Genomic DNA, 16,021 nt, shown 5'->3' with positions numbered 1-16,021 from the left:
CCCATGTAAGTATATGCGTGGTACTATTCTAAGTAAAACACCGCACCCCTGGTCTGGCCATGACATTTCGCCTTGATAGCAAAGTGAACCGATGGGGCTGCAAAAGGAAAACCCTTGGAGCACCGGCAGTCCACTCCGGCCAGCTGCAATCAGCGTGTGGCTGTCAGAACATATCTAAAATGAGCTGTTAGAGCTGGTCGATCGTGCCAGGGGGCGTGGAGCTTCTTTTTTTTTTCCTTTTTTCCCCTGGCCACCATCCAATGATGCGTGCAGGGGAGTATTTAAAAGCCGTTTGCCGTGCAACTGATGAGGAACCCTCAATGCAACCAAGGGGGGAGGGGAGAAGGCCCAAAAGGAAAGGGTAAGAACTTACGACTTGATGCTTTCTGTCCGCTCTGCTGTCAGTTTCAAGCACACTTTCATCAATTCCAATGCAACGGTAGGCTCCTTTGCCTGGACTGCCTCCCACTCTTTCGTCCCAAGCATCCAGACCACACAGTCCCGCTCTGCCCTCACCGTCGCAGTGCGGCTCGTTTCGCCAAAGAACGACAGCTCGCCACACGGTCGGCCAGCGACTATGAGCTCAAAGTAGCTTCGGCCCTGTGGAGCTGCATATTCGGCTCGTAGCATGCCTGATTCCAGCAGGTAGAACTGGCTCGGATAGTCGCTCTCGCGGTACAGCACCGACGACTCTGGGAACTCGGCCCGTGTGAAGAACGGGCATACCAGAAGCCAGAACTCAGCGGGTTTGGTGCTGAGGCCCTGGAAGCTTTGGAGCATCAGCGGGAGCGGTGGCTGCTGCTGCTGTGCCGGTGACAGGCGTTTGTGTAGGATCTTGCCCGAACGAGAGTCTTCTGCTTCCTCACGCAAAAAGTTGGACGCTAGCTGGTGCAGATAGTAGCCGCGAGGGCTGTTGATTGTCGCATCGGAAGCTAAAGTTTGAGCATGGGCCTTGCTGTACGGCTCTACGGAAGTGCATCCCTTAGCATATAACCAGGTCGATGAATTATATATTAGGCATCAAAGGGAGATCAACTTACTCAGGTTTCCCTCTCCAGTGGATGGTCCAGCAGATGGAGTGTCTTTGTGCTCGTGGATCGCCTTCAGGGACTCGTTCTCACAGTGCTCCAGCGCAGAGTTCAGATCCTGGAAGATCTCCACCGCATCGTCCAGCTCAAACAGTCCAACATTCTGCAGACTCTGGGCAACCTCACCGGTAATATCAAGCCCGCACACAAGCATATGCACACCCTTCTTTTTCAATATCCTGTTCAATCTCGTAAAGGCCTCAGCAGCTGAATAATCTAGTCCGTTGACATACGAGAAATCCAATATCAGAAACCTGATAGGCCGCTCGCTGAATGCTTCTGCATCCACTAGCCCACGTATCCGCTTCTCAACGCTGACGATGGTCCCAAAGAAAAGGAACCCGGCGAGCTTGATGACGAATGTCTGCTTTCCGGCTTCTCGAAGGAACCTTGTGTGCAGTGGATGCCGCCGGACAGTAGAGAGGGCTACTTGGCCCGTGTATGTCGCCGTGATAGCGGACTTCTGTGATGTTTGGGCCACGAAGTTGACACACGCAAGGATGATGCCTACGATGATGCCAGCAACAAAGTCCCAGGCCCCCATCGTCACAACAATGGTCACAACCTAATCCACCTTGTTAGCCAAAAAACCTTGTCAGATAAGCAAAATGAGTGTTTACCGTCAAATATTCAAGTCTATGCAGTTTCCCCCACGTATCAACGAGTGCTTCCTCTAAAAGCTCAATCCCAAGCATATAAATAAGAGCGCCAACAACCATAATTGGAATATACCCCACTATCCCAGGTCCAATAACCAAAATACCAAATGTGCCAATAGCCAGCATAATCCCTGCTAGGCGGTGGTTGCCTCCGCTGGCAATAAATAGAAGACTGTTTGTGTACACAAGGTAGTTCTGTGCTATCTGTTAGCTAGGGTTAAGTGGAAAGGGCGGTAAAACAACCATACCTGCACACTACCCGCAAAACCAGAAAATACATTGGATATGCCATGTGAGACCAGCTCTCGGTCTACGTTAAGATGATCTTCACCCGTGGAAATACCAAGCGCTGGAACGTTGATAGGAACATGAAGAATACCAAAAAAGGTTAATGCAAACATTGCTGGAACAGTTTCTGCAAGCGCAGGCCAGTGGACCGCAGAAAAATCTATCCATTGGTTAGACTCGTTGAAGGTTAGCTTAACAGGATGGAACATACCATATAAAGTATAAAAATGATACCATGGCTGTGAAGATGCAGGAGCATAAAAAACCCACCCCCTTTCCCTCAACGAGCCCATAGATGTATTCAAAATAAACTTGACAATGTAAAAACCGGCCCCAATGGCCAAGAAATATGCACAAAGCAGGATGTTAGAGCGTATAAATCGCTTCAAAACAAGGAGGCCAATGGCGAGAAGTAAAGGAATTGTCCATAGAGCGATGGTGTCAAGCTGGAAAAGTTTCTCTAGCGTTTCGAGGTTGTATTCTAGATTGCCTGACAGACGAGCCGATACTTCGATGCCAGTGACGACAAGAAACCAGCCCACGCCACCAATACAGCCGATGAGGATATGGCGGGGGAAAAAACCAATCAAGGAACCGAGCTTGCATGCTCCCATACCAAAGAACACTGCTCCAGTCAGAATGGCGCTTAGGGAAAACGCTAGGATAGTGGTTGCATAGACGGCTTGTGGATTATTGTCGCCCACGCGTGCAACAATTTGTATTGCCATTGTATGGAAAAATGGGACAACTTCAATCATCTCTGCGCCAACACCGCCTTTGAACTTTGATCCCCCACAAGAATAGACTAGCTGGGCGATGATGGTGCTGACATAGAACATAGCTATACCATCTGCACCCATGGCAGCAAAAATTGGTTCTCCCAGCGGGAAGAGGATCATGCCGTAGGAGAGAGCATCGAGCACATTGAGCAGTAAACCTAAGAAAACAGCTGGGAGAAGACTGAGCGGGAGCTCTACCCCGTTTTCATATATAGCTTTCTTATTCCATGTCCGCGGGCTGCATATTATTTTAGCCCATATCGGAGGTTTTGAGATCATCCATCTACCTAAGCCTGCTATATCTGGCTTTTGAAGTCCAATATTTTCAAGGTTTTCAGGTACTGCGCCATACTCGGAGACGCTCTGAACCTGGATCAGCGGTGCTTGTTCAGGGTCTGTTATCTGAGGTATAGATGTCACTGGGCGGCGACCAAACGGCCTTTCATCTTCGTCAGGGTCTTCTATAGCTCGCCCCCGCCCTGACTGTACAGGAGCACTGGTCGACTTTGTTAAAGGATTCGTAGGAGACGATCGTAGCATGGCAGTCAGGGCAGATTCGCCCACATAAGAAGGAAACGCGGATCCCCGAGGAGTAGTAGGTTCGGACCTCTCTTCGATTGCCTCTGGCCGAGACCGAGAACGGGTAAGACGTTCCGATACTCCATCACCAAACCAGCTGTCCCTCGCATATAACCCTCCCGTTGATGTTGACAAATCACTAGCATAACCAGAGAGTGACTTGTGACTAATTGATTCAGCGTCTGATAGGGCAAGAGACTCTATCTCTGCAGTTCGTTCTCTGACCCCCAACGATGAGTACTGGGCGGTGTCTAAGATGAATAAATTGTCAACGTTTTTTTTCATTGGTAGTGTAGAGCATTGATGATAATTCTCACCTAAGGGCCGGTGAAATGTTCGGTGGTAGAAAGAACGTGTTGGCGTTTTTTCGCTAACAGACACACGACGGCGTATTGAAGCTCCATTCGAAGCATCCGGAGCTTGCAGAAAATCGGGGTAGTTGCTCGTGGTCGTAGCACTCTGTCTTCTCTCAGAAATAGGTGCGGCATCTCTCAGAAAGCTCAGGTTAGACAAGGTAGACGAACGTCGCCTACCAGAACCTTTCCCTTTGCTTCCGTGCATTTTGTTGTTCAGTTGATATACAGAACATCCACACACTTTCCACGACCCAGGAGAGCGGAATGGCACTAGAGGGGTCTTAGGGCCGTATCTTGGGGCTACACCAAAATCCACGGAGGGTTCATTCTGGCAGAAGCCACTGAGGAGAGAAGGTGTGTAATTAAGCGGCGGTGGTCGTGATCTTGAAGGTCCCCCTCTCTTGGTCTTGTGATAGCTTACTCCGTTACAAGACCGACCTAGGCTGGCCGAGCAAGGAATGACGCAAAGAAGCTAATTAGGTACAAGGATCGCTACCAAGTTCTGGGCGAATACGAAGTATCTTTTGGGCGTCCAAAAACATATCAGCTGCAGAAGCAAGGTCGACCTGATATCGAGGCAGAACACTCCGGTCCGTTTGGCCTCCATGTCTCAACATATTTGGTAATATCAAGGCCTCCCTGCTGATAAGATGGCTTGGATGGTTGAACCCCGGTCTGTGGCGACCATGGCACGGCAGATGCTGCTTTGACATCGCGCTAGCCGTGAACTATATTGAACGAACAGAGTTAGCCAGTTACAAGCTATCTCTCGTTCTTCTTCAGGCCCGCCCTCAGCTGCGGGGATGGATAGCGGTATGCATAACGATACATACTTACGAGTAGCAGAGTTTTGTCCCATTGTTTTTATCATTATTATTCTTCCTACAAGAATAAAAAAGGATGAAGTTGAAGTTGGAATCAGCGCCAAGATTTAACGCTTATCTAACTTTCTCGGCGATAGATTTGATGACTAAGCATATCGAGCCGCATATTCACGTGTTTTTATACGAGGATCGACCTTGCTTCGAGGTTACTTTTCATGATAGTAAAACCAACCTCACCTTAATTAATTAATGCCTTTATGAAAACCAGATCTATATTAAAGATTATGGTCTAATTACATAGGTAGACAAACCTGGATGGGGTCCGTGAGGGTATTAAACTAATAATGTTTACATGGACGTAATTTCTGGCCGGGGATAATAGTTGATGGACGAATAACTATTTAGGTATTCTTTGATATCTGGTATGCTCCAGAACCCCCGGGTATGGACGCAAAGATCGTCATTGCAGCCGTTGATCTTACACCCCTCTCCTTCTCTCTGAATTCACAAGTCTGAAGGCTTAGATGAACAAAAGGTGCACAAGGCTGGGGCTACTCAATGAGTTTTTAAGGGAGGCTGGAGACTGTGCTGTTAAAGTATTTGGAAGGTCTCTCTTGGGGTATGAAGAAGGAAAGGTGGAAATAAGAGTGTCGTTTTGAGCTTTGAGACACCATTTGATCCAAAAACTTTCGAGCCATCACAACGCAAAGATTTAATACCAAATCGTTTCGACTGTACGTGAATTGTACAGTAAAGGAATCATCCATGGCGATGTTAAACCAGCCAACTTCCTTCTCTGTGCTGATGGTCACTCCAAATACGTGACTTTAGCGAGTCTCTGAGAGGTGATGGAGATCACAGTGGGTGGGACTGCATGGCGGCAGCGGACTATGTGCCACCGGTCAGGGCATGAAACTGGCCGGATCTGACAGACCTGCCTCCCACGATTGAGGATGACCGTTGTGGGATTGGAGTAACCATCTGGAAACTCACGAAGAAGGTCCCGTTTGAAGGCTGGTATAGCGACGATATCATGTGGCATCTTAACAGAGGGGAGACCGTGGATATGAACGAATTTGATGATGGGGAAGTACGGAGCATCATCCGCCAGTATCTACGATATGATGGTGCAAATCTCTAGCTTCGGTGTGGAAAATGTCCAAAACTCATCATTGTTGGAAAGTGCCATGGGAGGTCAACTGGGTTGATAATACAATATATTTTTGATAATCCGCTCTTGTGAATGCATTGACATATGAAGATGGTTGGTTGGCTATTAGTATGCGGTAGCTTCCCAGCTATCAAGCAGGGGTCGAGTGGCATTCCTTTATAGAGTATATTGATGATATCATCCATCGTTGCTAAGAAAAGCCTGAATAGTCTAGTGGTATGATTTATTGGCTTGGGAGTTTGATTGGTTGCCCTGACAGGTCGCCGAAGGGTTGTGTATTCAATAAGTCAGGGTGTGGTGATATCTTCTCTCGAGGGTGTGAAGGCAAACCTAAGCTGCTGACTTTTCAAAGTTGAGAGTGTAATTAGATATTTGCAGGATCGTTGGTAGCCAGGGTTATACTCTCTAGAAGGCTGGTTCCGTGGTTTATACTAGGTGTGGTATTGGATAGAGATCTCGACCCTTCAAGAAATCTCTAGCATTAGGCCCCTAGATATCCTTGGCTACTCTTCCTGAGATCACTAGTTCGCAAAGTAGACCGCGCTATGGAGCAACTTGATGTACACTGTTGACCTGTTCTAACCGTAGAAACAGGCGGAAACGCAAACGTAAGCGCGAGCTAAGGATGGTTTGGACAATGTGGCGAAGGCAAGCAGGATGACGAGATTTGGCTTCATAAATGCCATGGTTACGATCACTCATTTGCGGGCAGGTAGCTGGTTGGATATATGGAGGGGCAAAGGGTGTTAGACGGGGACTAAAGGCCAACGAGGGAATTATCAGAGTGAATAGAAAGGGGACTATGAACAATTCGGTTCTGGAACAGGGATAAGGTTGCCGACTCTCTTTGGCATTGGGCATGTATATGGTACTTCAAATGCTTGTGGCCATTTAAATGTGATTTCCACACAGTTTTTTCCCACATGGCTGCACAAGCCATGATAGCGTTGGCGAAGAAGGTCAATCTCTAACTTAGTCGTTGAAGGTAACCCTGTGTGATTAGTTGCTCTACATCCCCCAACCTCACGAAGAACTGACTGTTCTTTGTCAAATTGATCGACCTATGTGCCCCGCCGAGATAAAAATTTAATAGCATTAGCCTTACAATCTGGATATCAAACATAGAACCACGTGGCTGAATATAAGCCAGAGTTGACTTGAACAATGCTTACCCGTATTCAGTCTGGATCTCCCCTGCATCTTTTAGAACTCGAACATCGATATACAATTCCTTGGGGGGCTCCAGCCTGCCCGTTAAATCGATATCAGTCCAGTGGCCCTTATACGCCATCAGCATCTCATTATACTGCCGAAAGTACTCTTCTTCCACCGGTGTCAGTGAACTATTATAATGACTATTTGAGAGAGGCTGCTTATCCCCTCTCGGCATTCCGTGATCTTCGTTGTTATTCTCATTCTCGATTTCTCGTTGCCGTAGTTGGTGTTCGAGAGGGTCTATCCCATTCCAGCACATTTCCTCTATTTTCTCGGCTCTGATTCGGTGATATGTGAGAAGGCAGCGTTTGTTGCGGCGCATAGACAGATGGTTGACTAATAGAGCACAAGCGGTTACCGGGTCGTCTGCAGGATTGAATGATGATTGAGGGGCGCCTTCCTCTTCTCCTTCGGCGGCTATGCGGGCCTGTTCAAGCTGTTCAAGAATACGGGCCACATCTCTATCGAGGTCGCGGACCTCGCGGGTCACTGCCTGGACAATCTCTCGTTGGTAGGGTGGGAGGTATGCGAGAGATTGGGTACGTTTGGCATGTTGGACCTTGACGAATTAGTATCATTATGAAATTAATTTCAGCTGTGTATTCTATTCGGTATACAAAGAAATCATCATACCAACTTAGTTCCCAAGTCGCCATACATCTGGACTGCGTATGTCGTGTTAAAAAATGAAGAAAGGAAGTTTCAACTAGTCAACATATAATGTCAATTATAGGTCAATCACTGAAAGGGCGGCCCCAGCAACAGCAAGAAGGGCCACTATATACCTTCAGTGATCAGTTGATACTACTATTAGCGAATGCTGAAGGAGAATGTCTTGCTGAAGAGCAACAAAATTCGAGTTCGAACAAACTCGTGATGCAGCGCTTATCGATAACAAGGTAACTAAGAGCCGCGCCAAGATTGAGCTTCGCAACATCAAACAACGTCTCTTGATATTAACTTAGCTTCTTTACAACTCCGGGTGAAGATATGAAAGTGAATCAAATTCCATTTCTCTGTGAAGAGTGCACTTTCTAGCGAAGTTAATTTGCTGCAAAAGACTATATGAAAAAAAAACACTATTACCAACCCTGATGATGATGATGCAAAACTCTCATGAATAGGATATGTGTATCCAAAAGCGATGAGATGGCCACCGATGGCATGAGCATGAGCATAAGACAGTAAGAGAGGACAAGCTGTTGAGGAATAGAAGGCTGTAGTAGGCAGAGAAAAGTTGAGGAACAAGGTGATATCAAGAAAAGATGCATAAAAACAAATAGAAAGGGAAGTATTGTTTTTTTTTTCCAATCTCGACTCTAAAAGAAAATGATTTTCGGAAGGGAGCCAAAAATAAGGAAACCTTGATATCATGATGAGGTTAACGCCGGCATTCCAATCACTCCTATGTGCGCCTGCCATCCACACCCGTGTATTCGAGAAACCGCATCTGCCAGCGCCACCGTGAAGCATGAAACAAAAGTAAGGAAAGGAAAACAAAGAAATTTGAGGGAATAAAGGGGGGGTATTGCTCAATAAAACAAGGAGAGAATGTTAAGGTGAATCTGGAAGAGATAAAAAGGTGGTCAGTTTAAGAAGCAGGGAACGAGGCTGTTGATTATCCAGCACCTATTCAAGGCGATTTTTTGGGTTAACGAATCGACCAGGCTATCAGCTTACGGTTGATCCACTGAACCATTCGTTAAACTCCTCGCCTGTTGGTGGAGGTAGGGCGTGTGCGTCTGGCCATATCTCACGTCCTGTCATCAGACTAGCCGCTATTGATGAGGGTGGAAGTGTGGTATTGTGGTACTGGTCAGTTTCGGCCCCAGGCATATACCCGTGAACATAATGTTGGTTGCTTGCGGGGTTGAATTGCCAGAAGTCGGTTTGGCTCCCAAAGCTGCTGCCATTGTCTGTCGGGAGAGAAGTAGCTGTTTGGTCAAATTCCAACAACTGGGGGTCAACCTGGGCTTCACCTATAGAGACAGGTAACCTGTTCTGGGACAGTGGCTGTGGTTGAAGGAGCTCTGGATGGGCGCTAGCTGGCATGCTGGTCATAGGAGCAGCAGTGTCATAAGTCACTCCACTTGGCATTCCGATTTTCTTATATGTTACATCTTCAATGTTCGATCCGAGGAGGCTCTGGTGGATTGATGGCTGGTAGTAGTGGGCCTGCTCAGGTTGGGATATGATACCAGGATGAGGTCTACCCGGGTTGATCATCTCCCAAGACGAGCGGTTGACATCTCCAGCCGGATAAATGTCGATATGTGAGCGCGGCATCGGAGTAGAATTACGGCTTTCATAGGTGCTGTCGTTGTCGCATGGGGTCGAAGTCCTGCTGTGGTTACCATCACAATTGGGCCCAAATGGGCGTCGTACTTTTGGTTGACGAGGACAAGAGGTGATATCAAACGTTTGGTCCTCAAAGTCACTGAGGTCTTCCTCATGAGAACGCTTTCTCTTGCTCGCAGAGCCCTGGTTTTTGGTATTTCCCTGATTCTTGATCGTGCCCTGGTTCTTGTTTGGCGCAAATTTATAGTCTGGATGAGCTTTGTGGTGGTTATCTCGCTCGATGGTGGCATATCGTTCATATAGATCTCGGATCTCTCGGGGCTCAAGTGGCCAGCTCTGCCCAGAAGCTCGTGAGACGACTTGATGGTTGTTCTGCGCACACCATTGTTTTGTTCTCTCTGCATATGCTGATCGATAGAGCATGAATGAGTTCATTGGCCGTGCGATCTTACCGTTCTTCATCTTTACTTCCTTCAATCGAGTCTCCACGGGACGGTTGACCCAAGCTTCCATGTCGCGGATTGGGATGTGCGGCATGTTCTTCGTCAGCTCGCTGAGTGGTGCATCGATGGTCGGTCCATCTCCTTTGTCAGCCTTTGCTGGCTTTGGTCGCCGTCTGAGCTTTGCTGGCCTGATGATTCGAACTCTCTCATCAGTACTTGTTTTGGGGGCAGCCAGTCCCTCTTTGAGACCTTCCGAGGCTTCATTAACGCTGATGGATGCTGGTACTGGCAGCTCTCCAGCGCGATGGTAGGTCTGTAAGAGTTGGTGGTTAGCGGCTTTGCTTTTCGCTAGCATCAACCAGCCTGATACCCATTCTTTTTAACCACTTACCAAGACCGGGAGTGACATTTCTTGTTGAAAACCGCATCCTGTCATACTGCGATACATATGGTTGGATTCATATCCATTTTGCTATTTTCAATCCTGTGTCAGAACTAAAGCTTTTTCATAGCAGGCTGGGCAGTGATGATAGAGAAACACTTACCGTTAGTCTATTCATTATTGGAGTACCAACTTCGAAGCTAAATTGAAATGGTTCACTTGTAGAGATATATGTGAACTGTTGCTGGTGCTGAAGCTGTTGTGGCTGACTATGAGGATATGTCTGTTGTTGTTGTTGCTGGTGCTGGTGGAAGCTAGAGTGTGATAGGACCTGAGGACTCAACTTGACGTCGCCGTCGTTTGATGGTGGAGGAGAGGGTGGCTGTTGATTGAACATGATAACAATAGCAGCAGGACAACCCTTTATTTTTCTCCCCTTTAATGGCTTAAAAGGTAATGTATGTGTCCCAGTTAAGAGAAGGGAGAGGGGATTATTAGAAGAAGGGTTTGTTCGCGTTATGAATGAAAATTGCTTGCAGACCTGAAGAAGAGAGGGGACTAACAAGCGAAGGAAATCTCCGTGATAGTGAAAAGAGGCTGTTCTCAGATTGTTTTACCTCCGTCTTTGGGTTGTTACTGATATCTGGAGGGTCTTTGCTATCCTGATTAGTGTTTCATTTGGCCAGAACAGACGGTCGATGGGATTTCAGGAACCAGAAACCAGAGCTATGGTCAGCAGATTTCAGATCCAAAATCTCTTCCGGCAGGCAACAAAAGGATAATCGACCTTCAAGGGGGGGGGAAGAAGAAAGGCTTCTCCACAATGAAGAGAGGATAAGCTGCACTCTGGCCCCAGCGTTGTTTGAAGAGAGGATATATCAAGAGCCGTGTGCAGCAGCCTCCGTGGTTGGTGACTGCGGGGTGTGAGAAAGAGGAAAACGGCGATGCGAGGCGCTATCAGGGGAATCTCCTACAGCTTGTTGAAAGAAAAGGCCAAATCCGGAGGAGAAGCAGAAGATACTGGTGGGTTCTTCCGTAAAAAGAGAGCTTCTTAGTGAATATTGAACGGAGATTTCCTTCTTCCTTCGTTCCTTTGCCTTCTGAGTTCTTCTCTCAGTTGCAGACAGAATGATATCTTTCTCCTTTGCCACAACCGGATAGGTGATAATTGAGGCAGCAGTGAAAGGCCGAAGTGAGAAGAGTGAAGTGAGGATTTTTTTTTAAGAAAAAAAGGGAGATGGATCTCCCTAAGCTGCAAATAATATAGCAGATGATGCCGGTGGAGACACAGCCTGTTTCTCTTCTGCTTGATGAGCTATTGCAACCACCCGTTTGGCTACCCAGGGCAGTGGGAAACAAATTTGACCAGATTCGCAAATACCCTAATCTCTGTAAGAGAGAGAGAAGGGAAAAAAGGCCGGCTGCGAATCAGAGACATGCAGGTTGGCCAGCTTGATCTGACCGTTTTTTCCCTCAGATCTAAAACATATAATTTCCAACCAGTTAGCATTTACATCCGCCCTAAATCTCTCCAGATGCAGACTGACAAGTATTAACGAAACATGGGTTTTTGTGAAGAACATTGATAGTAAGGAGACCTCTGTGAAGAATACATCCTGTCTTTGTTGATTGAGAAAGACCTTTGTACTAACCTGGCAACGGAAGCAGAAGATAATGACCCCCCCTGTTTCTAGCAGCCTTCCCACTTCCTGCTATCTTGCAATCTAATGATGGACAAGAGGCAAAGCAAGAAGAGTGAAGTCTGAACAGATGATACCGAAAATAGCCCCTTTGTGGATGAGAGCAGATGTACCTGTTCTTACCCTCCCTTGCGCGCTTGTTGTTTGTTTCTTGTCTCTGTTTTGTTTCAAAAGTACTAGACCTTGGGACAAGGCAGACAGGCAAGGTGGAGAGTACTATGTCGAAAGCAATTGTTGCGCGGTAGCGGATGGGTTGGATGGTAGCCGTTGTTGGACTGAGATTGAGAAGCGGGCTGGCCTTGACCCTCGACGCTGGGAAGGGATCTATGCAAGAGCAGGTGGGAGAGATCAAGCAAGAATGATATAAAGAACCCTTCAACTACGATGACTTTGGGTTCCACGGGTGTCAATATAAGAAAGTTCCATGTCTGAAAAAAAAACAAAAACAAAACCGCTCCTAGAGAGAAAGGGAAAGAGAGAGGAATGGCGATAATTAAGCCGCCAGCGGGTATGTATGTATATGATATAGTCGAAAAGGCAAAAAGAGCTAAAAGGTCGAACTGGTACATACATGCATATCAGGGTAGTGGTTGGGGGTTTATTTTTCTCATCATCTGCAAAGCATAAAAGACTTTTTTTTAATAAAAAAAAAAGAAAAGAAAAGAAAAAGAAAAAGAAAAGAATATATACGTTTGTATAAGAACGGAGGATGTCTGGGTGATAGACATGGCTGGGCTTGGAACTTTGGCCCGAATTTTGCTTATTTTAGTCTGGTTTCTGTTCTACAGATATTTGTGGAGATAGCAAGTTAAGGGATGTATATACCTGTTAATAGACCATACCGAAGTACTGGCTACCTGGATACTTCATCAGGCCCTCCACCATTCGTGTATCTCGTACGCTTTGTGACCCCATATGCTAGGCTAGAGAGGTACATAGAGCTAAAGGCTATGAGCCATACCCGGGGTCACAGAGACAGCGCTAGAGGAGATGTTTGTCTTTTTGCCCAGTGATCTCGGAAATATTTGTCGAGAGTTGAGTCGAATACTGAAAAGGAGGCCAGGAGGGCTACGTCGTTAAAAGGGCATAGGACGAGTTGACGGTAGATTGGCAGATAGACAGGCATTGGGGGAGAGGGAGAGATGACATGGGCCGTGACGGGTGTATTTTCTTTTCTTTCGAGCTGGGCAAGGTAATCTGGAAACGAAGCACGTTTTTTCCCAACCTGCTTGGGGAATTCTCAAATCGCACGATAGAAGCTAGGGGTTTTTTTTTTTTTTTTTTTTTTTTTTTTTGCAAAATATAGATAGCCGGACTCGTCCAGGATACACCCTGAAGCTGATCCTAAAATGGTGATCAACGCCTTTCCCCCCCTTCGAACTTGGTACAACGAGGTATGCAGAAAGTTGTCAGCATGCTGTACCGCATAGGGAGGGAAGAGGGAGATGGGCCGCAACTGGAGACATACATAGTACATGCATATGTCCACTTCAATCTGGCTGGTGATCTCAAGAACGGTACGCCAGTCTATCGCCTCCTCTGCCTCCTCTGCCTCCTCTACCTCTCTTCCAGGCCTCCACAACGAATGCCGTCTTCCGTATCATGAGGAGAGGCGCGGAAGGGGGGGAGGCAACAGAGAGAGAAGGGGGAAGAGACGGGATTAACGTGTTTCCAACATCCTCCGGAAAAAGAAAAGAGAGCAAGGAGTGTGGATACAGAGTACATCGACAAACCTATCTTGGTCAGGATGCTAAATTCCTCAATACCACACCTAGTCTTGCGAGCTGACTGGTTTCCGTTGTGGCGGGTTCCAGGTGAAAAAAAAAGGACTTGTCCTTAGGAAAACGAGCTCGGCCGTACCATTTCCAGGACTGTGAACAACTTTGGCTTGCTGCTAATAGTATGCCGCTAATATATTTCTCCCTTTTTGCGTTTTTCTCACTGGACCTTCCTATACTGCTAGTCAGGATTGTTTGGTGTTGTCTTCGGCGAAAAAAGGGTTTGATATTTTTTTTTTAAGCATATCGCCGCAGGAGAAGGTAAAAATGAGGCGCTACGCGTGGAAAACCAGTGAGCGATATGAAAACGGCCGGTCTTGTTTCGGAGGAGCTGAGACTTAAACAACATGCGGAACCCAGCAGTGTGTTGAGTGTTCCTCCTGCTGCAGGCTGGATGTAGATAACCTGGCTGCGGCGTTGACGGAAAACAAACGCTGCGACTGGAATGTTCCCTAGCAAGAAACTAGTTTCGGCTGTCTTCCCCCAAGGGGCCTTGCATTGACAATATTATTATCTAATGACGAACCTAAATATGGAGTTCGTCCAGGTGGCCGCAGATGAGGTACAGGGCATAACCGTCGCCTGGGGTTGCGCTATTATCACCTTCCTGTTCGCCCGTGTTTGTTGGAGTTTTTGGCCTACATAACCAACCTATTTAGTTATGGCCTCTTAAATTTAAGCCCCCACAGGGTCTATGCTGGTGCCCAGTAACAAGTTCGACTAGAGCAGGAGAGAGTGGTCCATGTTTGTTTCTCCTCGCTAGTTCGCAGCAGTGGATAACGAGGCGACAGTGCGTTCGTGATCAGCCATTCTAAGCTTCGGTAGTTGTGGAGAGGATGTGAGGACTGGTGGAGATGGCTGCTGGCTGTCTAACTGACAGAATTTTGCCCCATACTCTGCTGCTTTGAACAGAGTCGTCCGTTCTCCTGTAGCTGGAAGTCCATATATGGTAGAGATGTTGTTGAATTAGGCAACGTTAACGAAGCAGCAGGTGCTAAGGGGCTCCTAAAATAACTGGTTGACGTCTACTGAACCTGACGGATACCCCGGGATGTCTAGCGCTCTCACACTCCACTCGCCGAGGGAGGTCATTCCTAGTAAAAGCGTGACACCAACATGTAACTGTCAACTTCAATTGGCAAAGGTGGCCTGGAGATCTGATCTGCCGCGGATGATGGCAAAATATGACGAGTTATTTTGGGGACCATTTACTAGGCTTGGGACTGAAGGCAGATATTCATCTTCTACCATTCGTTATAGCGTCAAGTATCCAACCAGTCTGTCGGTGCTATTGTTCGTCAGATGACAAGCTATAATACCCGGGGAATGCTGGGTTAAGCCAGGTAGTGGTAACTCTTCAGTGATTCCTCACCGCGCAGCCCCGTTCTTTCTCCGGTCCCAGACTAAGAGAGATCGTGACAGTGTGCATATAACTACACCCCATCTTTCCCCCTTCCCTTGATCGGGGAAGGCTCCGCGGCGCTTCTTTGAAACGAGTTCCCATCTATGCAGTCGTTTGCCCTTGCAGCGCTCATCAGCTACGCCGGGAGGTTCAAACACACACATATTCTACCACACCTGTGTGGGAAGTAGAGATAAAGTAAGCCAATTGCTTGGCAAGTATAGACCCATCGCAGCCTTGTCGTTGCTGTGGCTGGCCTGAATATATGAAAGAGACACCTAAAAGTGACATGTCGATACCTACCTATGGAGCGTTTGGATGGGGAGGGCAGGGACTCGTGTATTTCCCAAAACGGTATTCCAAGGGAGCTAGCAGAGATATCCCCCCTTAGATTCCTTGCAAGAATAATCAAGATCGTGATGACGGGACAGCGGCGATATATCGCTTTGGTGGGTGTCGAGGTCCCAGCAGCCATCAAATAGCCCCCATCACATAATCCTCAGTCATCATTTAAAAATGTAACCCCTAACCCCAAAGTCGGGAATTGCCGCTGGCTCCAGATATTCGTATTTATTCACCAATCTCAATGACCTGTTAGTCTTCACAGTTAACCAGTCTTCACCTCTGCTACTATTTTTCGTCGCAGCCTCGATTTTCCATTCCCCCTTACCTTCTGTGTACAACTCAAACCGTGCTCCCTTCATAATATCATGAAAGTGGCGTGGGAAGTAGAAAAAGCATATGTTGAATGACTCGCTCGAGCCAGAAAAAAAAGAACCCCAGCTGTACCGCTCTGCTGGGACGTTCTGAAAATAGCGATTGGCCCAGCTCTGATCTAGACCATGTATGAGACGCCCTGCCAATCTCTGAATCGTGGATACACAATCTTGATCCCCTGTTGCATGCCCTGCAAGGACGATTTAGTCCCCTAATCCCAAACTTTCTTTCCATACTTTTTCCACTTTTCTCTTTCTTAACGTTCAACCAGCCCTCCATAGCCCCCCGAGCCTTTTTCTCCAGGTTTGATATTCTTGCCGAATATCCTATTCGGCTTGCCAT

The 16,021-nt window shown here is 47.2% G+C and overlaps 5 protein-coding genes across 5 annotated transcripts; all 5 read right to left on the bottom strand.

The window, feature by feature from the left end:
- Positions 1-369: 369 nt before the first annotated feature.
- MCYG_01461 (sulfate transporter family protein) lies at positions 370-3,954 on the bottom strand (the record flags this gene model as incomplete). The annotated part of the gene is made up of 6 exons (XM_002848481.1): positions 370-965; positions 1,041-1,653; positions 1,709-1,951; positions 1,996-2,195; positions 2,247-3,644; positions 3,711-3,954. The coding sequence occupies 6 exons, from the start codon at positions 3,952-3,954 to the stop codon at positions 370-372; spliced, it is 3,294 nt and encodes a 1,097-aa protein (XP_002848527.1).
- A 2,762-nt stretch (positions 3,955-6,716) lies between these two features.
- On the bottom strand, positions 6,717-7,619 carry MCYG_01460 (DNA replication complex GINS protein PSF1; the record flags this gene model as incomplete). The annotated part of the gene is made up of 3 exons (XM_002848480.1): positions 6,717-6,735; positions 6,917-7,518; positions 7,593-7,619. The coding sequence occupies 3 exons, from the start codon at positions 7,617-7,619 to the stop codon at positions 6,717-6,719; spliced, it is 648 nt and encodes a 215-aa protein (XP_002848526.1).
- Positions 7,620-8,491: 872 nt separating this feature from the next.
- On the bottom strand, positions 8,492-10,260 carry MCYG_01459 (HMG box protein; the record flags this gene model as incomplete). The annotated part of the gene is made up of 4 exons (XM_002848479.1): positions 8,492-8,524; positions 8,640-10,013; positions 10,092-10,172; positions 10,246-10,260. 4 exons carry the CDS (start codon positions 10,258-10,260, stop codon positions 8,492-8,494), a joined length of 1,503 nt encoding a protein of 500 aa, XP_002848525.1.
- A 1,204-nt stretch (positions 10,261-11,464) lies between these two features.
- MCYG_01458 (uncharacterized protein) lies at positions 11,465-12,351 on the bottom strand (the record flags this gene model as incomplete). The annotated part of the gene is made up of 3 exons (XM_002848478.1): positions 11,465-11,702; positions 11,749-12,161; positions 12,238-12,351. The coding sequence occupies 3 exons, from the start codon at positions 12,349-12,351 to the stop codon at positions 11,465-11,467; spliced, it is 765 nt and encodes a 254-aa protein (XP_002848524.1).
- Positions 12,352-15,468: 3,117 nt separating this feature from the next.
- On the bottom strand, positions 15,469-16,021 carry MCYG_01457 (uncharacterized protein; the record flags this gene model as incomplete). The annotated part of the gene is made up of 3 exons (XM_002848477.1): positions 15,469-15,553; positions 15,752-15,869; positions 15,916-16,021. The coding sequence occupies 3 exons, from the start codon at positions 16,019-16,021 to the stop codon at positions 15,469-15,471; spliced, it is 309 nt and encodes a 102-aa protein (XP_002848523.1).

Source organism: Microsporum canis, genomic scaffold (assembly GCF_000151145.1).
Source record: "Microsporum canis CBS 113480 supercont1.2 genomic scaffold, whole genome shotgun sequence".
Lineage (NCBI taxonomy): Eukaryota > Fungi > Ascomycota > Eurotiomycetes > Onygenales > Arthrodermataceae > Microsporum > Microsporum canis.
Note: the sequence above shows the minus strand (reverse complement) of the source record. Positions and strands in the feature narration are given on the sequence as shown.